Raw genomic sequence first — 24,764 nt, forward strand, 5'->3', positions numbered from 1 at the left:
AACCCCTGAGGTAAAAATCTTCATCCTAACATTAACTTCACACCCACACCCAGTCATTCTAACATTCCAACCTAAATTTCCCAAGTTCCAGTTCCTCAGCCTAGAAATAAAACCATTGATGGATTTACCATAGTTTTCTGAAACTCATGACTGATTTAGAAAATCATAGAAGTTTGTAAATAGATTTCTGCCTCCAAGCTTCCAGACCAGAACTCATCTTAACATACCTACTCCTATCCCTATCTTATCTCAACCTATACTCTCGTAATTATCAATCCTTAAAGTCTGTAGAACCTTACAAACCTAGTCTCTGATACCACCTGTAACAACCCTGACCCACCACGTGGGCCCAGAGTGCTACTTTAGTAAACGTCAATGTATTTGATACCTTATTCATCAAATATAAAACACACATATGCAGCATAAATAAAATATAAAATCCTCAAATTACATTACCAGAGTTCTAACTATCTTTATACACAAACATATCAATTTCCACATAATTACATCCCATAAAACTAAACAAAAATAAAATCTCTATCTATACACTACTTACATAAAATTTACACCACTAGCCCAGCTCCTCTAGCCTGCTAGATTCGATCTCTAGGATTCTCTGGAAAAAAAAAACAGTTTGTAAAGTAGGGGTGAGGCACAACTCAGTAAGGGAAAGACTAAGTTAATGTCAGTGTGTGGCCAGCATGCATTTAGTGTATATAAAATAACCCGTTCACTAAGTAGATAAACTCATTTATGAAAACATTCTTATTTTACACTCACACACACAATTAGCCAATAGGAAAGATTACCCACCCATACAAGTAGCTTCCTTCTGCTTTAGTACCATTACTGCTACTAGGGCACTTACATTTCTCAGTAAGCCCTCGAAATTATCTTATTAATTAACCGTATTCATATAAATTAACAAATATGCATATAAGACACTCCTTGTGACAAACACGCCATTTACATTCCCATGGCACGGGTTGTGCGGCCCAAAAGCTAGACTAAGCCTGGGTGATCAGCCCAAACAAAGTCAAATACAACATCCTCTGCAAACACATCTGCAGGCATCCATAATAAAACTGCAGGTCTGACGCCCTTACTTCAACCTCACGTAGGCAGTCGGCTAGAACCCTTACACTTCTATCCAGATAGTGTGGGTGCACATGGTCTAACTAGCAACGGTACCGTGCTTATAATACACTGGTCTCTAGGGTTCCTAAAGCATATCATGCAATTTAGATAATAGAAATCACCATTTAAAATATTAATACATATATATTTCCTGTTATTCCAAACACATAGCCCTCTGGCCACAAAATACAATCCGGCTTATAGCCACCAATTAAAACTGTGTCCTTGACCGTCAAATAATAATCCTGACCCTTGGCCAATCAAATAACACCTGACCATTAGCTGTTAGTTCAAACTCCTGCATTTTATAAACAGTTCCAGTATTTTCACAAGCATTTCCAGTATTTCACAAACAATTCAGTATTTCAAAATCCCAAATCCAGATATACAATAATCCATACAAATTAAATCATCTGCCACACGATTAGTTTCACATTTTAACATATCCATATAAACAAACAAGCTTTCCACCTTTCATTTTATTCAAAAATACTATACCATATATCCTAGGTTTGTAAAATCCATTTTGAACGGTTGGTTTCCAAAATAGCCTTTAAATTCCCAAATGAATAAATAAATAAATAAATTTATATAAAAATAACAATTTAATTGATTCAAATTTCATAAAATTAGTGACTTAACTTAATTCCCTTACCCGATTCCTAAAAAAACCCGATAACATCCCGGCCTACACCCGAGGTGTTCAAAAACCCCGGAAACCCTGAAATTCAAATTTCACCATATTATTCGTCATAATTCCTAGTATTTTCTCTGAAATTTCCCTAAGTTTTGAATACCCTAAATAGCCTAATAAAATCCTAATTTATCAAACTTACCCCCGATTTAGGATTGGTACCCCGGAGCTCCAATTCAAAAACGCACGCCGGCTATATTGTAGAGAATCTCCCCACGAGTCTCTTGGAAATTTCTGTTTGTTAATGGGGCTTATAGTTTAAGAAAAAATGAGGTAAGTTTGAGATTTGACCTTACCCTAGGAGTTATGCCTACGTCGCTCCAACAACAGATCCGCTCTAGTTGAAATGTCGGTGGTGGCGAGCAAAGTCCAACGGTATTTTCGGATTTTTGATCGGCCGAATAATGGAGACGAAATGAAGGAGAGTGGGAGAGGGGGAAGAGGAGATGAAGGAAAAAAAAAACTGCCTCTGTATATATTTCGTCTTCCTGAAGGAAGATACTTCAGGAAGGTAGGTTTATTATATATATATATATATATATATCATAATAATATTATATTATAGTTATTATATTAATTAATTAATTATTTTAAATTTAAATTTAAATTTAATTTAATTTAAATTTAATTTATTTTTATTTTTTTAAATATATATATATTTTAGGATTACTATTGTATATATGTTTTGAAGAATTCTTTGTGTTGTGTACATTCTACATCCATGTTAGGCGTTAGTATCACTAGGCCAATGTTTTGAGAAAAGCTGAATTTATTTATGAAAAAGTCAAATTTTATCTCCTAAAGTATCCTATCCAGGGGAAATAGATCATCTAGGGGATCATTGAGGTTTTTTCCGGAACTCTGGCCAAATGATTGTTTAGGTTGCATTACATGCATACATGCACGCGTGTTCTTCTCCAATGGGCCGGTGATCACTTTCCGACTTCCCATCAGGTCAAGTTAAATCTAGAATTCCAACATTGAGCCCACTACTACTCACCACTACAATACCAGGAGTAAAACAAAGACCATGGTGGAACAATTCGAAAGCAGCATGCTGGGAATGGAACAGTGGCAAGAGGAGCTGAATAGCAAAATGAATAAGCTGTTGGATTTGATGATGGACAAGGGTAAGACTGTGCCACCACAAAATGTTAAGGAAGAGTCAGACCTCGCCTATCCTCCAGGATTCACCCCATTGCACGGGCAAACATCGACACAACCTCCGATGGCCGCAGAAAATCCTCCGCTAAACAATGCTTTATTCATACCTACCGCACCAACATTAAGGGTCCTAGCAGTCGGAATGCCCCTAATAATGATGATAGATATAGGGGTAGATAGAATCAAAACTGAGCATCGCTGTGACATACTTGAAGAACGGTTAAGGGCCATTGAAGGGTCCAATTCATTCGGTACCATTGATCCAACAAACCCCTACTTGGTGCCGAAGGTCACTCTACCACCGAAGTTTAAGATGCCAGATTTTGAAAAGTACGATGGAACTCGGTGTCCTCGTGCCCACTTACGGTTGTATTGTCAAGCCATGACAGCGTACTCAAACGATGAAAAACTAATGATGCACTGTTTCCAGATTAGTTTGACTGGATTTGCCATCCGTTTGTACATTCAGCAGAATAAGGCCTGGGTCCGCACTTGGAAAGACTTGGCCAACGCCTTTATCACTCATTACTGCCATGTGACAGAGATGGCACCCAGCTGCATGATGCTGCAAGAAATGGAGAAGAAACCTATTGAAACATTCAGGGAGTATGCTTACAAGTGGAGGGATATGACGATCCACATGGATCCCCCTATGAGCGACCGATAGGCCATCTTGTTATTCGTGGGTACATTGAAATACCCCTATTGCATGCACCTTCGAGGAGCCACTCCCCATGATTTCATGGATATCATGGCAGCAGGGGGGAGAATAGAAGCTGACACCAATGCAGGCTTAGTCAGAGATGGTGGAAATGAGGCCAACCCAGGAAAAAGATGGATGGGTAGGAAGAAAGATGAGGAGACTTATATGGTCTGGGGGCATTATTACTAGGGGGCCGAAAATCGGTGGCCTAAGAAGAATTTTGCTTTCAGACCCTCCATTAATCAAGTTGTGCAAACAGGTGCGGGACTTCAAAGAGCTTCTCCTGAGCCAATACTAGCCCAACCGATTAACCAAGCACAAGAAAGGGGTGCCTAAAAAAATATCAAGAAGATAGACCCTGCTCTAATGACTTATTCAGTTCTATTTCCTCAACTGGTGGAACAAAACATGGTTACAACCATTCTGGGGATTCTTGTCTCACCCCCTTTTCTGCGTTGGTACGACCTGGACGCCCGATGTGCTTATCATGCCAATACTCTTGGGCACTCCATTGAGCACTATTGTGCATTCAAAAACAAGGTGCAGACATTGAGGGATGCGGGGTGGTTATTGTTTGATGATAAGCAGCTTGGAGTTCAAAGCAATCCCCTACCTGACCATGGGGAAGGCTGTAGCAAGTAAAGGTCCGAGAGCCATGAAAGGAAAGAGAAGCCCGCCGATGACCGAGCAGATTGATTTGTTTTTCAATCACCATAATAGAAAACCTTTTGCCATTTGATTTACTTCATATCATGCTTTTGCTATTTTAGTTTTTCCTTTTAATTCTGTGGCATTTCTGTTCAATGAAATTATACATTTTCATTATGAATTCAAGTGTTGAGATTTTTTGCTTGCTCGTGTCTCATGCTAAGATTAGGAAAAAAAATACCAGTATTCATGAGCTGTGAAAATGATGAGAACTCAAGTTGGGGAAAGGAATGCTAAAAATGAAATAATTTCCTTCACCCTATGGATTCGCGTGTCAACAAGCATGATACGGTGTTGTTTGTTCCACAAGTTTGTGATGCTCATCACTTCTGTTTTGATCAAATGACAAATGATCATTATTAGCCAATCAGTTTTCCCACAAAAGAACCAAGCACAGATTTATCATTTGTTACACAACTTGAGCCCGAAAGTCAAACCTTTTCTTCTAAAAAGTCATTTTCCCAAAATTAAACTGGGTTGAGGGTTTTAGGGGTCTGGTAGATCGCATGAGACAATAGTTGACTATAAAAAATGATGGCAGGCCATTTTTCTGCTACTGAGAAAAAATATCTAAAAATCCCTTGCTAATCTTATTAAGCTTGAAATAATCAATTTTTGATTTAACCCGTCAAAGGATCACACCCCACATTGGGGCAATTTTAAAAGGTTTAGTCCCAATTGGAGATCAAATGAGAACAAAGTCAAAAGTGTCCTCCATAAAAGGGAAAGCAAAAGAAAAATGCAGAAAAAGCAAAAATAGAAAGAAAACGAAAAGGGACATGCTTAAGATGTGATCCTTAACCAATGATTACCCTAGATGATATTAACAAAATTTGAGCCTCATCATGACTTTTTCTTCAATAACCTTTATCCTCAAGCCTATATTACTACCCAAGCAAAGTCTTGACCAGGTTGGTATACATTGTTGTCTCACTTGAATTGTCAGACTCAATATTGAGTCTGAAGTACGTGATGACCTGATCCCGAAAGGGTATGTAGGCAGCTTGTTCAAAAGGACAGGTTCGGTCAATACTTTGCGAGTACCCCACCACAAACTAGGGCAAAAGATATCATTTGGGTAAGGGAGTTTTGAGTCCGAGTTTCCTTATTTTTCTAAGAACCCGTATCCTGAGGCTTACGTTTCGTCCCAAGTCCTAAAGTCCATCTTGAGATTAGAACAGAGGTAAAGCTTCATTAAGCTATGGAAAATGATAAGAACAACAAAGTTTCAATAGTTCCCCATCAAAAATACATAAAGGGAATATTTCCTTCAACAAAACTAGGGTAATCAACAAAGAGAGAAACCTAGTCATCCGAGCTGAAAGACCAGTATCAATATCACATGGCTTTTGACTACTGGTATAAAATTCTCCTCTCCGACATGAACATAGTAAAACATCTATCTTGTGCATATCTCCTTTTGACTCTGTGAATTTGTCCAAAATGCATGATTTCTCATCCACAAAAACCCTTCCATCCTTTAAAAGCTCTAGAAGATGATTTGACAATTAAATAAGTATCATGCAAAAATAGCCAATTCAGAGATTCGCTCAAACAAGATTTGAAAAGAAGTCCAAGAGCCGTTATAGACGCATGTAACCGGGGAAAATCCCGTGAAGAGTTTCATTATAGTCAATTCTAGTGCCTTCGCAAAGATGAATGATTGGCCATGATCAGTGGCAACTGGGGCAAAATTTTGAGTTGAGCCTTACTATAGTCAGTCCCGGTATCTTCACATCATGGTGGAAGTTGAAAGAATGTAATTGGTGCAAATGGTGGGTCGAATCCTCGACAAACCAATTTGGGGACCCTAATTTTGGATTGGAATTTAAAATGGCTAAAGTTAGAGTTGAGACCGTCGATTATCGGCACATTGGAAAGTTCTTGTTTCAACATGCATTTTAAGCATTGCATAAGGTAAATACACATTGCATATGTATTATACATGTCCTTGCATCCTAGATCACAGTTAGCAACATGCATGCATATAGCAATAAAGTACCAATCATTCATACTTATCCTGTTGAATAGGATTTTTAAAATGATTTTTCTGCATCCTCGTTTGAGCCATCCTTGTCTTGAGAATACTTGAAGATGGGGCAATTGACCCCAAACACAGAATGACATACCTTGAAACCGAGGCAATTGTTCCTATGAACAGAATGACATGCTTTGAAACATCAATTTGAAGACAGGGGCGTAGGCCTTCAGATCCCAAAATTTGTCTCTAACATTCAAAATATTTTTTCTAAAATTCTCATTTATTGCTAAAGCACTTGGGTTCATCCCAAGTGCGAGCCATTCTGTTGCTATAGCGCTCGGGTTTATCCCGGTGCGAGCCATTCCATTGCTATAGCACTTGAGTTCATCCCATATGCGAGCCAGTCGTTGCTATAGCACTCGGGTTTATCCCAGTGCGAGCCATTCTATTGTTATAGCGCTCAGTTTATCTCGGCGAGAGCCATTTTGTTGCTATAGCGCTCAGGTTTATCCCGGCGCGAGCCATTTTGTTGCTATAGCGCTCAGGTTTATCCCAGCGCGCGACCCATTCTGTTGCTATTGCCCTTTGGTTCATCCCATGTGCGAGCCATTCCGTTGCTATAGCGCTTGGGTTTATCCCGGCGCGAGCCATTTTGTTGCTATAACGCTTGGGTTTATCCCAATACGAGCCATTCTATTGCTATAGCGCTCGGGTTTATCTCGGTGCGAGCCATTCTATTGCTATAACGCTCGAGTTTATCCCAGCGTGAGCCATTCTATTGCTATAGCGCTCGGGTTTATCCCGATGTGAGTCATTATGTTGCTAAAACGCTCGGGTTTATCCCAGCGCGAGCCATTCTGTTGCTATAACACTCAGATTTATCTCGTCGCAAGCCATTTTGTTGCTATAGCGCTTGGGTTTATCCCAACGCGAACCATTCTGTTGCTATAGCGCTTGGGTTTATCCCAGCGTGAGCCATTCTATTGCTATAGCGCTTGAGTTTATCTCAACATGAGCCATTCTATTGTTATAGCTCTCGGGTTTCTCCCGATGCGAGCCATTCTATTGCTATAGCGCTCGGGTTTATCCCAGCATGAGCCATTCTATTGCTACAACGCTCGGATTTATCCTGGCACAAGCCTTTCTATTGTTATAGCGCTCGAGTTTATCCCAGTGCGAGCCATTTGTTGCTATAGCACTCGAGTTCATCTTGTGTGCGAACCATTCGTTGCTATAGCACTCAGGTTCATCTTGTGTGCGAGCCATTCGTTGCTATAGTACTCGGGTTCATCCTGTGTGCGAGCCATTCGTTGCTATAGCACTCGGGTTCATCCTATCACTTGGGTTCATCCCGATGCAAGCCATTTGTTGCTATAGCACTTGAGTTCATCCTAGTGCAAGCCATCATTTACTATAGTGCTGGGGTTCATCCGGTACGAGTTCATCATTTGCTATAGTATTCAGGTTTATCCTCGTACGAGTTATCAGTTGTTACAATGCTCAAATTCTCAAATTTGATGCAAGATATCATGGAATCCACCAATCACCATTTCATAAAAAAAAATAAAAAATAAAAAAAATAAAAATAACAATAAATAAATTGCTCTGGCCTGATAAAAATTGGCGTCTTCTATCTTTATAGTCATGTTACTCTAAAATAATAGAAGAACAGTCTCCACTGTTATTTTGAGCAACAATGCCTATAAAGAGGGGCAATTGTAGACACCTTAATTTTTACCAGGCCTTCCTAAAAGACCTGATGAAATAAAGATGAATTTAAGTCAAGCAGTAGACTCATTTTGTTTTAGTATTAGAGTTTCATTTTCGAGATCAAGGTCATTTCAAAATAGTCTTACTATTGGAAGTCCCGGTATTCTAGGAGAATTTGGGATTAGTCACAAAACAAGGACCCCACCTTTTGAGAAACAATAAGTCCTGAATATTTTAAGCCCAACCTTTTTGACTTCAATTTTAAAAGTCGATCTTAAGAGTCACCTAAATCAGGTCTCCTGAATCTTAAATTCAAGTCTTAGTGCTTGAGTAAAGCCCTATTAAAAATTGAGTCTTTCCAATTGAGGGTTTTAAATCATGAATAGGGTCTCCTAGTTCTTTCGGGTTCTAATTGTTGGATTTGATTTTGTTTTTCAAGATTGATTCGTGTTGAGTTCTTTGCAAGTGTAATTGCCAAAGTTCGAAACCTTTTGTTGAATTTCAAAATAGGGATCGAGTTTCTTTAATTTGAGTCCTAAAACATTGAGGTGAGTCCTTCAAAATTCAAGTCAAATTTTAATTGAATTCTTCAAAAATTTTAGTTGACAAAATTGAGTCTGTTGGTTGGATTTTAAGGTCATACTTTATTGCGAGGTGTTTCTTGGGCAAAATGGGTTAATTAAATTGATCAAAATCAAAAGATGGGAAAATGTCACAAGGAGTGTATGCATCTGTGAAGCACCTACACACAGGCAAGCATACAAAAGAAATAAAACATAGCTGATAAGATGTACAAGTTAAGTGTTGAGGGAGAGAATTCTCGGAGGTACATATTGAGGTTACAAAAGTAAAAATAATTACAAAAGGGAAATTACAAAAAGAAAACAAAATATATTTTCCAAGCCCTCCACTGCCATGCTACCACCTGGATTCTCCAATCCACCTGCGCAGAAAAGAAAGAATAAAATCAGTTGCAGTAGAAAAATAAAAAAAAAATATAAATACAAAAAAACAAAATTAAAGATACGAAGCCCTCCTATCTTTGAAGGGCATGTGGAAGAGCCTGAAAGCCCACCACTCCGGTGCTGCCACCTGAAGCTCCTATTCACCTGCGCACAGAAAAGAAGAATGAAGTTAGTTAGCTAAAGATCAACAAAATTAGAAAAAAAAAACCATGTTAGTTTGTTAGGGGGAATTATTCCTTGCCAGGTAAAGGGGAAGGCTGAATTTGGCGCTAAAATCATCCCATAGCCTCCCTATAAATAGGGAGGCTCGCACATTGCAAAAAAAAAAAAAAACCAGAGGGGGAGTGGAGAAACCCTGTTGAGATTGAGAGAAGGAGAAATTCACAAGAAAGGGGAGGCTCTATTATTTTGAAAGAAAAAGAGAGCACAGAGACATTATGTGAGAATTAAGAGAAAGAAAAGAGGGGAGGTGCTGCTCAAATTAACAATTGATTTGGAGAGAATACTGTCTGGGAATAAGAGAGTAGAGGGGAAGGTTCTACAAGTTAATAGGAGGACAGAATTCAAAAGCAAAGTTCAGAAACAGAACATCCAAAGCACACATTTCATCTAGAGTACCAAACAAGCAAAAAGACCTAGAGGGGAAGGAAAAGAAAATCGGAGGAGAGAAAACCAAGGTAAAGCCCAATACTCCCTCCCCTGCATCTTTCCATTTGAGCACCATTTGTGAAAATGTAAATGCAGGTCTCCTCCTACCCTGAGTCCCATGCCCTAACCTTAGCATCAAATCCAAATTCAAATTCAGGGTCGTCTTGAGTAATCACCTGTACTCGAAGCCTCGACCCGTCTACCCTTCCAAAACCCCCGAACATGAACCTGGATCCAGGTTCAAATCTATTGAACCAATCCGATTCCTGGTGAACTCCCCCAAGCTTATAGTTCATTTCAAAATCCTGGGCCCTACTTGAAATTTTAAATTCCCTAGGCCCATTTTGAGTAAAGCCCATTTTCTAAAAGACCCAAGAACCCAACCAGTTCCTAGAATATTTGACCAGGCCCGTGTCACAGAATCTCAACTCGACCCATTTTGAAGATCCCCCTGCCCGTCTCAACTAACGTATTCCCTTACGGTTTCCGCAATCAATGCTGATCAGCCAACGTACTTCCTTTCGGTTTTCACAAGCCCAAAAACAAATTAATCTTTCAGTTTATTTAATATCCAATCCACATATTTTATATGATTAAGAAATATAAATCATCCATGCAGTTTATATGTGTTGAAAATAAAGAGCAAGGGAAAGAAAGTGACACTGGGATTTTTATGAGGTTTGACTTGTCCCTAGCCTATGTCCTTGCCTTTGGCAAACCACCAAAGGATTTCACTATATCAGTTCCTTTTTGGGTGGAACAACACCGTTACACACTCCTTCAGTAGGCTAGAGCCACTCGCCTCTCCAAGTGATATCCCCTCACTCGGTCACTCCTTCAATTAGGCTAGAGCAGCACCTCTCTAAGCGATCCCCCATGCTTAGCCAACGATCTAACAATCTTGGAATCATCAAAAAACACTACAAGAATACAAAATGATAGCTGCGTACAAGAACACTCTCTTAAAGAGCAGATTAGTACAAATTCAGAATTATATACTTCAAAGTAATTCAAATATGAAATTTAGATTAAAGCTCAAAGAGTGTATCACCAAATAGTTCTTTCAATAGATGAAAGAATTAGAATTGTAGCATAAGATTAGAGATTGAGAGTCAGCAAAGCCTCAGTAATTTTCATGCAAGTTGAGAGTGAGAGAGCCCTTGAGAGTTTGAGAACAATTGAGAGAGTTTGAATGCTGAATTTAATTCTTGGTTTTTGAATTAATTGATCTTGGGTGTATTTATAGAGTTAGAAAAACATTTAACTTGATCTCAAAGTTTACTTGGAGTAGTGTCCAAGTTTTGAACAAGTTTGAGCCCCAAGTAATTGACTTTTCAAAAATATGTCCGTTATAAATTTTAAATTCTGCAACGTGGCAGTAGCCTAAGGGGTCCTTGTCAGTAGCCTGTCAATGAATTACACAGCCTAAATACTCATGCAGTAGGGTGGCATTTGCCTATCACCTTGGGGGTTAGGCGCCTGTCATTGAATAACCCAGTTTTAAAAAAGAGGCCGTAGGGTGATAGTAGCCTGATGAAACCTCGTCAGACTTCTCATTTTGCACCATCAGGCGCCTGTCAAGACTCAGACAGTAGCCTGACGATGTCTGTATATTTGAAAAGCTTTTCAAGTGGCATCCTACTGGCTATGTTCAATGAGGCTCCTGTCAAGTAAAAATCTGATTTTTTAAAATATTTTTGCATTCACTCTCTTTACTTCTTAATTCTTGAAATATCAATTTTTTCTCTTTGAAAAGTATGTTCCAAGTTTTAAAATTAAGGTCTCTAGGTCTCTTCATTCCTAATGAGCTACAAAATGAAATTTCATAATTTGAAAATACTCGAACTACTTACAATATATCTTCTATTGACTCTCTTCTTTTCTCTTTGTTGCTGAGCTTCAATGATCCTTTGAGCTTTCATTCTTCAAGCTTTTTGTTTAATATCAATGCTCTCATGATCTTCAAGCTTTATCTTCGAATTCATGCTTTAAGTAATGCACTAAGCTTCATTTGATTTTCTTTCTTTAGAATACAAGCTTTGTGAGCACTTGACCTTGCGTTCTCATAGTTGAGTCCTGAAATGACATGACTTAACCAAATATGTTAAGTTCCACTTGTTTGTCAGCATCAAAACAGGATGTTAAGCCTTGTAAAGCTAACAATTAGAAAGAACATTTTCGTTGCGTATGTGATGTGTATGTATGTGTATGTGAATATGTATAGGGTATACGTGTACCCTACGGCGTTGGACGCTCATTCAGTGTAGTATCATGTATGTTTTAAATGATACAGAGATAGATTAGGTTACTAAATCACACCCTGGGGCCCATCTGCGGGTTTGAAGCGTGACAGCATGGGCCAAAGCAAAGAAGGCTTATGCACACAAGGCGAAGAGAAATATGGCTAGGGCAGCTTGAAAGGGAAGGAAAATAGGGTTTTAAGCAAGGTGTGGCCGTATGTTGAAGGAGGTTTGGTGGTCGTGAGCAAGAGGGTAGTGCAGCCAGGAATTGAGAGCAGCCTTGTGTATCCACACGGCTTAGACTCTTCTTTTTTAATTTTCTCTCCTCCTCTCTTCTCTTTCTCCTAGATTTTTGTTTTTGTGTTCTTCACTCTAAGGTTTATTTTTTGAGTGCAATTGAAGGAAGTTGGGGTTGGGGTTTGAAGGGATTTTGGTTCAGTCGTGAGCAGGGAAAGAATACGCATCATGCTTATTAGTAGCTGTGTGCGTTGTCTTGAAGAAGGGACACAATACAAGCTTTATAGTAGCTGTGTGTACAGAGCATAAAAAAGAAACCCAAAATTCCAAAGCTGTAGCTTGTGTCTTGTGTTCGACCTCTCTCTTCTCTCTTCTCTCCTCTTCTTCCTCTCATTCCTTTCCTTTATCCTTTTGACATTCTTTGTTTCTTTACTCTAATGCCTATTTCAATACTTTGTGTTGTTTAAGTTATTGTTGGATTGAGTTATTTTATTGTTGAATGGTTTATTAGATTAATGAAGTTCTTATTGGGTTATCTTGTTCATTTAATTCCATTGTCGTTTATGTTAGCTTTGGTGTATTCCCAAGAGGGGGGGGGTGAGTTGGAATTTTAAAACTTATTTTTAGGTTAAACCAGATGTTAGTAGAATATCACAACCTAGGGTTTTTTTATGCAATCCCCAAATGCGCTGATAAATATAATATGCGAAAATTTAAATCATGTGCACCATTCACATACACGTGCGGTAAACATAAAGTGCGGAAAATAAATTTGCTGAAATATAAAAAACATGCACGATATATTATCGAGGTTCGGCCAACTGTGCTTACGTCCCCGCCTCTAACTCGAAAGCCCGAGGATTCCACTAATGCTCACTTAACGGGTGGAATGACATCGATTACAACCAGGTCAATTAGCATAGGGTTGACCTTAACTTTTACAAACTCTCCTTCCGGGGTGGAGAAGGCCCTGGGTCAAATTCACAGGGTTGATCCCAACCTTTACAAACTCTCCTTGCGGGGCGGAGAAGGCCCTAGGTCAAATTCATAAGGCTGACCCCAACCTTTACACAATCCTTACCAAGCTGGATTACTGCCCCCTTAGGCCGCGCCTGGAAACATAACAATATGTTCACTCAAATGGTACAATGATTATGCTTTCATGTAAAGCAGATATGTACCAAATATGCAGACATACACATCAACAATGTAGGTAAATGTAAGTTCAGTGATGTGTATTTTTGTGCAAGCCACACTCAACAATATATGATTGCTAATATGCTCAAGAGTGTTCTAAACAAGCAATAACTTGGAATTTAAGCAAAGCACAAATCAATAGCAACTTAGTATTTCAAAGATATCAATCAAATATTCAAACTAGTTCAAAAAGATTTTCTTCAATGAAATAGGCACACTATTAGTTTGAAAATATTTTACTTGTTTGAAAATATCTTGGCACAACCAAAAACAAAGCTATTGGACACTTGTAATAACAATGCAAATATCCTAAACTTACTACGTTATCCCAACACAAGATTTATAGTATGAAAATCTGTGGGATAAACCTAAGCTAAACTTCCCAAAAATAATATCTCAATCACACAAGCAAGTGGGAGTTTTAGCATTCACTAGCAATCACAAGCACACTTACTAAGCTCTTACAATACCAAGACTTTTCAATGGAATGAGTATTTGAGCAAAGTGGGATTTTGAAATAGAGAGGATTTTTTGCTAATTATTTTTGGCTAATCTCCTACTAATCCTCACAAATGAACCCATATTTATAGACAAGGTCAAAAATATAATCGTTTGGGACCAATTAGGTATTATTAAATAAGTTTCAAATAGTTAAAACACCATTAACCCAACTTAACCTATTTTTACTGTGGTTAAATTAATTTTGACTCGCTGAGGTTCGGGTGGCTGAACCGTGGTTCAGTCGCCCGAACAGACACAACTTTAAAAGTTATTTAAACGAGTTCGGTCACCCGTGTCATGCTTCGGCAACCCAAATCAAAGTTAGTAGCATTGCTTTCGTGACTTCGGGTGCCTGATCATATATTCAGTGGCCCGAACTCGTGTGTTCAGCCGCTCGGGGCTCTTTTTGAACTGAATGGATCGGTCGCCCGAGTAGGTGGAATGTCCCTTTCAAAGGGTTCGGATGCTCGTGGACAGTACGCACAAAATGGTTTGGTCTCCTGAGAGCCTAAGTCAACTGTTAACTCTTCTCAACAGTTCGGGCGCCCGAGGAGTTTTGAACTACTGGGGTTCGGTCGCTCGAGCTCTCACAAACTCCCTAATTATATTCAATTTAAGCATATTTTTGACACTCTTGTATTTTGTATGATATATGTGTGAGTGTTGGGACCTAGAGTCTCACTGAGGTCTTTTCAAGGGCCGTTTTGAGATAGACCCAAAAATCTGGCGTTGGTCGACCTTCGGTCGATCGAAGGATGCCCTAAGGGTCATTTAGCCCCTATGTTATTCTACGGTCATTTTGAGCTTGCAAAACCTACATGCATGACATGCAGAGATTATTACAGACCGATATAAATTATTACAGACCCAAATAATATAAGTTACAACAATAAATAATTTTCAGGGTTTTCAGGCTTTACTTTGTGCGCCATCAATTGATTTGCAAATATGAACCTGCATACAAACATGGAAAACATTAAATACCAAGAGTATTTGTCATTATCAAAACTGGAAATGACCCATAAGGTCAACAGTTTACTTTGTTGTTTGAATGAGTCATTGAATGAGTTGTTTTGTTGTGTGGTTTTGCGTAGTTTGTTAAGTTTGATTTGGGTTTATGAGATGTTTTAAAACACAAGGAGATTAAGATTTAGTTAAGTAACAAGGTTGCACGCAAGGTGTTTTTTAGAATGTTCTTTAGAGCATGAACATTATATTTGACCATTTATTGTTAGAAATTGGGGATTTGATGAAATTGTTGAATATGGTTTAGCTCCTTGAAGCAAGGATAATCATTATTCATTCAATACACGTCCTCGATTTCTTATAATTTAGGGACAAGAATAGTGCTGGTGACAAGGATATCAGCACGTGAATTTTAAACTTGTTACATAATTAAGTTTTGCATCTTACTGGAGTTTATAAGCATGTTGCTTTTTAATTTCATTTAGTCTATTGAATATATAACTTATCAATATCACACAAAAGCAAGAAAAAGAACCATCTTCGGAGTATGTCTGGAAACCCCATTCCATTGTAAATAACATGTTAGTTAGTCATAGAGTTAATTTCCTTCATTTTTGGATAATAGTTAAAATTGGAATTTAACCATACTGTTCCCTGTGGAGATGACTTAGGGACTTCCTTAATTACTACTTGCCGACACTCTTATATTTGGGAGTTATTCTCTAAGTTGCTTTTAGATTCAAGTCAACCATGCATTACATGAATCCCTTGACAGGCATTGGGGGTTATGCTTGTGCATGCTTTTAGGGTCTTGAGGTAAGGATAGCCTCTACTTATATAGGGGTTTTCCAATATTTAAAGGATGATAATTGAATAAAAATGGAATAATACAAGTCATGATTGGTTGAATTTAAAGGCAAACCCAAACTAATTAGGTACTATTTGTAGGACAAGTGTACATGTGACAAGGACACTATGTTCTCCTTGCATCATTGCACTTTTAGTTGTGCAAACCACATAACTACTTGTTCCTCGAACCTAGATATAACTAGAAGAGTAATTAATTAGGTGATCTAATAACACCTAGGTATATAGGTGAGTGGAAATATTGTTGATTCGTATTTGTCCCACTTTTCATCCCCATACATTTTCATTAATTTGATCTTGCCATCTGAGTCAAGGCAATTTAGAGATTCGCCTTTGACAAGGCTCTCCATGATGTTGTCACGATAATTTATAGTCATGATTTTCTCCAACTCTTAGAGTTGGAAGCTTTGGAGAGTAAATATACATTTTTAAGTAAAAGATAGGGCTTTATTATTTATTTATTTTTTTTGAAGAAAATTCTTTCTTGGGTCACTGTAGTAGTAATCTAGTCACCTTGTGTTTTCTTCAAAATCAAAATGTATTATGAGCAATTTATTTTTTAGACGTTATAGGTGTATTATGCATTAGAAAATGAATTTTAACCTAAAGATGATATCAAAAGTATGGATAATTATTTTTTAAGTAAAATATTTTATCTTTAATTTTGTATTCTAAAATGAATTAAAAGTTCTAGTCTGTAAAGAGTTGAGATAGTAGAATATATGTATTGAAAGTGACTCGGAATTGGTGGTGGGATGGATCACTTTTGGAATTTGTTCTTTCTGGTACTTATGAGACTTTTGGGAATTGTTAGAGAAGGGGTTACAAGACCTTCAGTTCTCTATGAAGTACCAATTTAGAGAAGGTGAATAAGGTGGTGGATTACATGGCTCATCAAGGCGAGGAAGGCAACTCGAGGAGATATATAAAACACTAATTTAGAGAAGATAATCAGCTGGCGGAATACTCAGCTCGTTAAGGCGAGGGAGGCAACTCGAGAAGATGTTTTGTAGGTGATGTAATGTCGAGTAAAATGAGAGGTCTAATTTGGATGGATAAGAAGAGTATTCCAAGCATTCGCTTTTAAATGTCATTATTGGATTCTCCTATGTTTTCCTTAAGATTTGTTTTGCAGGTATTTGTCTTCAGTTTGCGGATATTTTGATTATTGTTTGTGTTCATTTTGTTTTGATTCATATGATCTTGTTTAGTTTGTTTTAGTTGGTTAATGGTATGAGTTTTGTTAGGCTTATTTTGGTTTTGTTGTCTCCGATGGTTTTGCTTGTTGTTTTGTAAATCTCTCGTGACATGTTTGTAATTATGGTTTTCTTTCGTCATAAGTGAGAGTTATTAATAAAGCTGGGGTTTATGTTAAAAAAATTATATTCAAAGTTCTTAGACTTAAAAGCAGATTTATTGCACTATTTTCTAACAACAAGATTTAATTAGCTAAAAATAAAAAAAGGGGGGGGGGGGGGAGGGGAAGACATGTTGCCAAAAACCAATATTTTGGATTTCTTCAACGCTGAAAAACCATTTTTGATAACGTCAAACTCATTTTTTCCCGCATGATCAAGATCCTGAATTTTTTTCAAAAAATATTTGTAGCAACTTGATAAATTGTTTATTATTATTATTATTATTATATTTTGTCTTTGTCTAAAATGCCTCGGGTCGTCCCCGTTGCCAAAGCCCAGTTTTTTAAGAGTATCATTGCTATGTCCGGATTGGAATTGGATTAACATAGAATGGTTCAAACCGAGAGCAACGTCCAAATAAAATATGTATATGTATAATTGTATATAGCGCGGCTTCAGACTGGAATGCGCGCCCCCAGTTTTACCATTTCAACTAGTTGTTTAGTCTACACAATACACGTTGCACTGTTGCAGCAGATGATGCCACTTGCGATGTGCTCTGCACCTGCCGGGCTGCTACCCAGAAGGAACACAAATATTGAATCGTCCAACTTCTGCGCGCAAACCTTATGTCAATACCAATTTCATTTTCCTTATTTTAAAAATACTCTGCACCTACATCATGTGAACACCTTGACTAATTTTCTACTTATGATTATTTTCCTATCCTTTTATTACACGGAGAAGCTATCTTTCCCAAATTTGTCATCCCTGAAATATCCTGGAAAGTCACCCAAAACTTCTTGTCTTTCGTTAATTATGTTATGGAAGAAGCTGTCATTTCACAAATTATATATGTTCTTCGATACGATGATGCCCAAGGCCTTTTGGCACTCGACCAATACTATTCCGCTTAATACTATTAATTAATCTTAATTAAATGCCCATAAACCCCAAAACTTGAACATTAATTGGAGTCTAACCAAATTAGGAGCTTTGAATTTTAATAACTGACCAAAACACACACACACACATATATATATATTGAATGTGTATATGCATGGTGTCAACCAATACTGCTATCGTCGTGCAGGGGTGGTTGCATAGTTATTTCTTCCCTGGTTCTATTTGTACCAATTGTGAATTAGAAAAGTAAAAAATCGGCTTCATTGCCTGGAATTTCAATTCCCTCGGTCCATGGATAGAGAAAGTCAGCCAGCTGTTGAATTGTAATTTCCTAACAACCAGCCAGTATGCATTGTTCTGGGCGGCTATAGTTGACCGTATCCAAGTCAAACTGGCACTCCATTATAAATAGATCGTAGGAAATACAAGTATTGCAGACCATTCATCCATTCATTAATTTCTTCGTAACTACTGGGACAAGCAAATCAAATCCCTTCATTAACCAAAACCCATTTCAATTCTCAGCTCTTTTCAGTCACCCAGCTCTCCCCGGATTGATCGATATCGATCCAGCTGGAAGATTCTTGAAGATCAAGAAAATGGTTGATCATCAGCTTCGGTGGTTGTGCCTCTTTAGCTTAATGTTAATTCTGGCGAGGGTTCCTCCAAGTGTGGAAGCAGCCAGAGTTCGTAGATTCAAATGGGAGGTGAAGTATGAATACAAATCTCCTGATTGCTTCAAGAAACTGGTCATTGCCATTAACGGAAGAAGCCCAGGTCCCTCCATCTTGGCTCAGCAAGGTGACACTGTAATTGTCGAGCTCAAGAACAGCCTCTTGACTGAAAATGTTGCCATCCACTGGCATGGAATCCGACAGGTACTACTGATCCCTTCACAGTTTCAACTAGTCCTTCTGATACATCCATCCGCTATGAAAAATTATTAACCATACTAAAAAAAAAAATGCATCCCGGATGGTGTCTTGACACTCGGACACATAAGTTAATTTCATGTCTGTGCATGTATATGTAATGGGATTGTTAATTTGATCATGAGTTTGCATAATCACAGATCGGAACCCCTTGGTTTGATGGAACAGAGGGCGTAACTCAATGCCCGATCCTGCCTGGAGACACATTCGAGTATCGGTTCGTCGTTGACAGGGTGAGTACTAGCTTGGAGAAAATTAGTCAACCGTTAGTTTGAGGTTACATTCAAGCAATTGATCTTTGGAACATTATCTGTGCAGCCTGGTACATACCTGTATCATGCACATTATGGGATGCAAAGAGAAGCCGGGCTATACGGGTCGATTCGGGTGTCGCTGCCCAATGGAGTTTCCGAACCCTTCTCCTATGATTATGACCGAAGCATCATCCTCAACGACTGGTACCATAAAAGCACCTACGAGCAAGCCACCGGCCTGTCTTCCATACCCTTTGGTTGGGTTGGGGAGCCTCAGGTAACTTAAATTTAATCAATGAGACTTACTTAATTCACAAATTTAATAAATGAAAGTCACTCCCCAAAAGTCTATTCAAAATTACCAATCACAGAATGTTATATTACCAAGTCACTTGCCATAGCATTTCGGTGAACACAGGCAATGAATAGCACGACTTGTATTCTTACCGCTATAACTTGAATTATAAAATCTTTGCGCGTGCTTTGTTTCCTTATTAATTATTGTTATTATTGTATTTTGCAGTCACTTTTAATACAAGGAAAGGGGAGGTTCAATTGTTCCCTTCTAACCTCTCCAAGCTTAGAACCCGGCACCTGTAATGCGACAAATCCCGAGTGCTCACCCTATTCGCTCACGGTAGTCCCCGGAAAAACGTACCGCCTCAGGATTGGCAGCTTGACAGCTCTATCTGCTCTCAGTTTCGCAATTGAGGTAATTAGTTGTAAACTGACTCTTATACAATTACCATTAAATATTCTTTCAACAATTTCATGTAACACATATTACCATATAATTTTCTTACATATATGCATGTGTGCAGGGCCATAACATGACTGTTGTTGAAGCTGATGGTCACTATGTGGAACCATTTGTTGTGAAAAACCTGTTCATCTACTCTGGGGAGACATACTCAGTCCTTGTAAAAGCTGATCAAAACCCTGCAAGAAATTACTGGGCCACCATAAACGTTGTTAGCCGGAAACCTGCAACCTCGCCCGGTTTAGCCATCTTCAACTACTACCCGAACCATCCTCGTCGATCCCCTCCCACTGTCCCTCCCACTGGGCCTATTTGGAACGATACTGCACCGCGCTTGGCCCAAAGTCTCGCCATCAAGGCCCGCCACGGTTTCATCCACCCACCTCCCCTCACCTCAGACAGACAAATAATCCTCCTCAACACTCAAAACAAGATAAATGGTTACTTCCACTGGTCAGTGAACAATGTCTCCTTCTCCCTCCCCCACACTCCCTATCTCATTGCCCTCAAGGAGAATCTCACCCACGCCTTCAATCAAACTGCACCTCCCGAAAACTATGACGCTGCGAACTACGACATCTTTCGAAATGCCAGTAATGTTAATGCCACCTCCAGTGACTCCATTTATAGGTTGGGATTCAATACAACAGTGGATATTATACTGCAAAATGCAAACACTATGACACCGAACAACAGCGAAACTCATCCGTGGCATCTCCACGGGCATGACTTTTGGGTACTGGGGTATGGGCTTGGGAAGTTTGACAAAGCCCGGGATCCGGAGAAGTACAACCTTGTCGATCCGATCATGAAGAACACGGTGGCTGTGCATCCTTATGGATGGACGGCACTAAGGTTTCGGGCGGATAATCCAGGTGTGTGGGCTTTCCATTGTCACATAGAGTCTCATTTCTACATGGGGATGGGAGTGGTGTTTGAAGAAGGTATAGAGAAGGTGGGGAAGTTGCCTTTATCTATTATGGGCTGTGGTGAAACAAAAGGCTTCCATAGACGTCCATAGTTCTGAATTGTGAAGAAAACTTCATGCCTTCAACTTTTTTATTTTATTTTATTTATTTTTAAGTTGGGACACAGAGAGTACTTGGAAGCATAAATTTCAAGTAATGGATTTGAATTTGTTTGAATTTGGAGGAAACTCAACACAATCTTGTACTACATTCTTGTTCAAATTTGCACCAATTTAAATTTAAAATCCAAATGTAATGCTCCTTGGCACAAAGTTTTCGTTTTTGATTGATTTTTTTTTTTTGGTAATAAGTTGCTTCATTTGTAGATTTGTTGATTTATAGATTGCTGGGCTGATCAGCAATCATATATGGTGATAAAGAATCTCTTTAAATATACAACTTGAAAAATTAAGATCTTTGTCAACAGTTGACTTTTCTTTTTGCCCTTATTTTTTTGAGTGGCAATGAACTAGAGTAAATGATTGAAAGAAAATAGAATGATTTTTGACAGAACAAAACTTCACTTCTATAAGGAGATGCAGAGAAGATTGTAGGTCAAAATCTCAAAATTAAACGGTGTTAGCCAAATATTTTTTTACATAACTTGAATGAACTAACCCATATGACTTATATGTGCCTGAAAATGTAGCTATGTATAGCATAACCCATGTGATGCGTGTGTAAATATCTACCTACTTTCAATGAATTAATCCATGCGATTCATATTTGATTTAACTTGTATAAATTGAGACTTTTTGGGCCAAGAGAAGACACAATCAATCATTCATTAATTTTTTTCCCCAAATTATGGTAAGCTGTACTCCACCTTACTGAATACCCAGCTCCTTGACTAAATTTGTAAGTCACAATGCTTTTTTGGTAGTTTCGGTGACTGCTATATATTCCGACTCAGTTGTTGATAGTACAACCAGAGATTGTACCATGGACCTCCAACAGATAGGCCCTCCCATAAGGGTGACCACATATCTTGTTGTAGACCTCCTATCATCCAAGTCCCCTTCATAATCTGCATCCACATATACAATAACTGACAGATCACTCTATTGCTTGCCAAACATGATGCCATAGTGAGATGTACCCCACAAGTATCTGAAAATCCACTTGGCAGCATCCCAATGTTGTCTACTCGAGTTTGAAAGAAACTTAGTCACCACACTAACAACTTGCGCCAGGTCCAATCATGTACATACCATAACATACATTAAACACCCCACTAAATTAGCATAGGGGACCTTTGACATATCACGAATATCATCATCGGTCCTTGGGCATTTAAAATGATTTTCCAATGGTGTACTTACCAGTTTTGCATTAATCATGCTAAACCTATCTAACACCTTCTCTACATAGCTACCCTGAGATAACCACAATCTCCCTACAACTCAGGCCCTATGAATCTTCATCCCAATAATCTTCTTGGTTACACCAAAATCTTTTATGTTAGACTATTTACTCAACAGAGACTTCAAATTAATGATTTACTTCAGTCATATATCCTTCGCATCAATCAACATATCGTCAACATAAAGCAACAAAAAAAATGAGGGAACCATCCTTAAGACTTTTCACATACGTGCAACAATCATACTCACACCTCTTGTAGCAAATCCGGATCATGTAGGAGTCAAAACGTTTGTACCATTTCCTAGGAGACTATTTTAGCCCATAAAGTGACTTCCTCAGTTTACAACCAAATGCTCATATCTAGGTTGACTAAAACCTTCTGGTTGTACCATGTTAATCAAATCCTCCAAATCACCATAGAGAAACAATGTCTTTACGTCCATTTGTTCCAAATGCATACCATAATGCGCCATCGATTCCAATACTATCCTGATGGAAGTGTGTTTGATAACAGAGGAGAAGATTTTATCATAATCAACTCCTTTCTTCTGTGAGTAAGCCTTTGCTACGCCTTAAACTTCTCTCCTTCATTTTCTAATACCACTTCTTTCTTCCTATACACCCACTTGCATCACATCGTCCTCTTCCCTTCTGGAAGCTCCAACAATTCCCACATCAGGTCTTATGCAATGACTTCATTTCATCCCCCATAGCACCCATCCATATACTTTTTTCTTGGTTGTGCACTGCTTCTTGAAAAGTAGTAGGATCATTGTAACTAGTAATGAGAGCATAAGACACTAGATCATCATATCCATATCTAGGCGGTGGCCTGATAGTGCGTATGGTTCTGTGTATAGCGATACTGTGATGGTGCTGGTTTCCCGAGCTATAACTCCTTGCATTCTAAACATTTTCATCACAGTCCTGACTCTAGCTCTACCGGCACCATATGTTCATCTCTGTTCCAATTTTTTTGTATCTGTTTCTCTTCTCATTCCTTCTGAGTACGCTTCACCATGGCTTTCTCATCAAAAACCACGTCTCTATTGATCACTACCTTGCTTGTCATTGGATTCCATAGCTTGAACCCTTTCACACCTTTCTGATACCCTAGAAAAATGCAATGTCTAAACTTTACATCAAGCTTTGATATCTCCTCACTAGAAACATGCATATAGGCAAGACAACCAAATAATCTTAAACCAAAGTAGTCTACTGCATTACTTGTCCACATCTCCCTTGCAAATTTCCCCTATAATGATGCCCTTGGTGATCTGTTAACCAAGAAATATGTCATATTCATTGCCTCGGCCTAAAAATTCTTTGCATGCCCTATATTCAACCTAAGACACTGAGCCCTTTCAGCTAGAGTTTGGTTCATCCTTTCTTCTACACCATTTTGTTGTGGTGTCTGGCACACTGTAAAATGTCTCCTTATGCTATGTTGCTCACAAAACTCCATGAACCTCGAATTAGCTTACTCGGTTCCATTTTCTGACCTAAGGCATTTAATTCTCCTCCTGGTCTGGTTTTCCACCTTTGGTTTCCATAATTTAAACCTGACAAAAGTCTCTGATTTGTGCGAGATGAAGTACACCCAAACCTTTAATGAGTAATCATCAATAAAATTCATGAAGTACACATGTACACCTCGTGATGTTACTCTTACCAGCCCTTAAACATCTGAATGAATGTAGTCAAGAATACCCTTCGTCTTGTGAGAGGCTATTTTGAACTACACTCTATTCTATTTCCCAATAACACAATACTTGCATAGATTCATCTTGTATGTTTTGATACCTTTAAAAAGATTCCTCTTATGAAGTTCCTTCATCCCATGCTCACCCATATACCCTAACTGCATATGCCACAAATAGTATTATCTAACTTAGAATCTATAGATGCAGTGCCACCTAAGACAGTAATAGTCAGTAGTGCATAGATATTTCGTGCTAACTTCTGCCCCTTCATCACCATTAGAATGCCTTTACATACCTTCATTACCCCACTTTCAAAATAGTAAATAAACCCGTAACAATCCAAAGTGCTTAATGAAATTAAATTCTTTCATAGATCCAATATGTACCTTACATCACATAATGTTCTCCCAACACCATCAAACATTTTAATTTTTATGTTTCCTATTCCAAAAATTTTACATAAAGCATCATTTCCCATAAGAACAAAACCATAATTAACTGACCTGTAGGTGTTAAACCAATATTTATTTGGTGTCATGTGATAAGAGCACGCTGAATCTAGGATCCAAGAATCCGTGAGATGATCTGAACTTGATGAAATAGAAAACATATCACCATCACCATTCTTTGAGTCACCTTCTTCAACTACATTCGCTGATTTTGAAGGACCCTCTTAATTTTCTACATTCCCCTTCTTCTTTTCTGGACACTCTAGTTTTATGTGCCGCTTTTTCCCACACTTAAAGCACCTTATCTCCTTATTATTCTTGGACTGTGACCAAGGCTTATTACTACTCGAT

The 24,764-nt window shown here is 38.4% G+C and overlaps 2 protein-coding genes across 2 annotated transcripts; both read left to right on the top strand.

The window, feature by feature from the left end:
* Nucleotides 1–2,861: 2,861 nt before the first annotated feature.
* Nucleotides 2,862–3,662, top strand: LOC131160751 (uncharacterized). Its single transcript, XM_058116632.1, has one exon. The coding sequence runs from the start codon at nt 2,862–2,864 to the stop codon at nt 3,660–3,662; it is 801 nt and encodes a 266-aa protein (XP_057972615.1).
* Nucleotides 3,663–18,417: 14,755 nt separating this feature from the next.
* Nucleotides 18,418–21,168, top strand: LOC131159199 (L-ascorbate oxidase). The gene is made up of 5 exons (XM_058113917.1): nt 18,418–18,860; nt 19,055–19,147; nt 19,233–19,445; nt 19,692–19,880; nt 19,990–21,168. Exons 1-5 carry the CDS (start codon nt 18,582–18,584, stop codon nt 20,947–20,949), a joined length of 1,734 nt encoding a protein of 577 aa, XP_057969900.1. The 5' UTR covers nt 18,418–18,581; the 3' UTR covers nt 20,950–21,168.
* Nucleotides 21,169–24,764: the final 3,596 nt, after the last annotated feature.

This window comes from Malania oleifera, chromosome 7 (genome assembly GCF_029873635.1).
Source record: "Malania oleifera isolate guangnan ecotype guangnan chromosome 7, ASM2987363v1, whole genome shotgun sequence".
Taxonomy (NCBI): Eukaryota; Viridiplantae; Streptophyta; class Magnoliopsida; order Santalales; family Ximeniaceae; genus Malania; species Malania oleifera.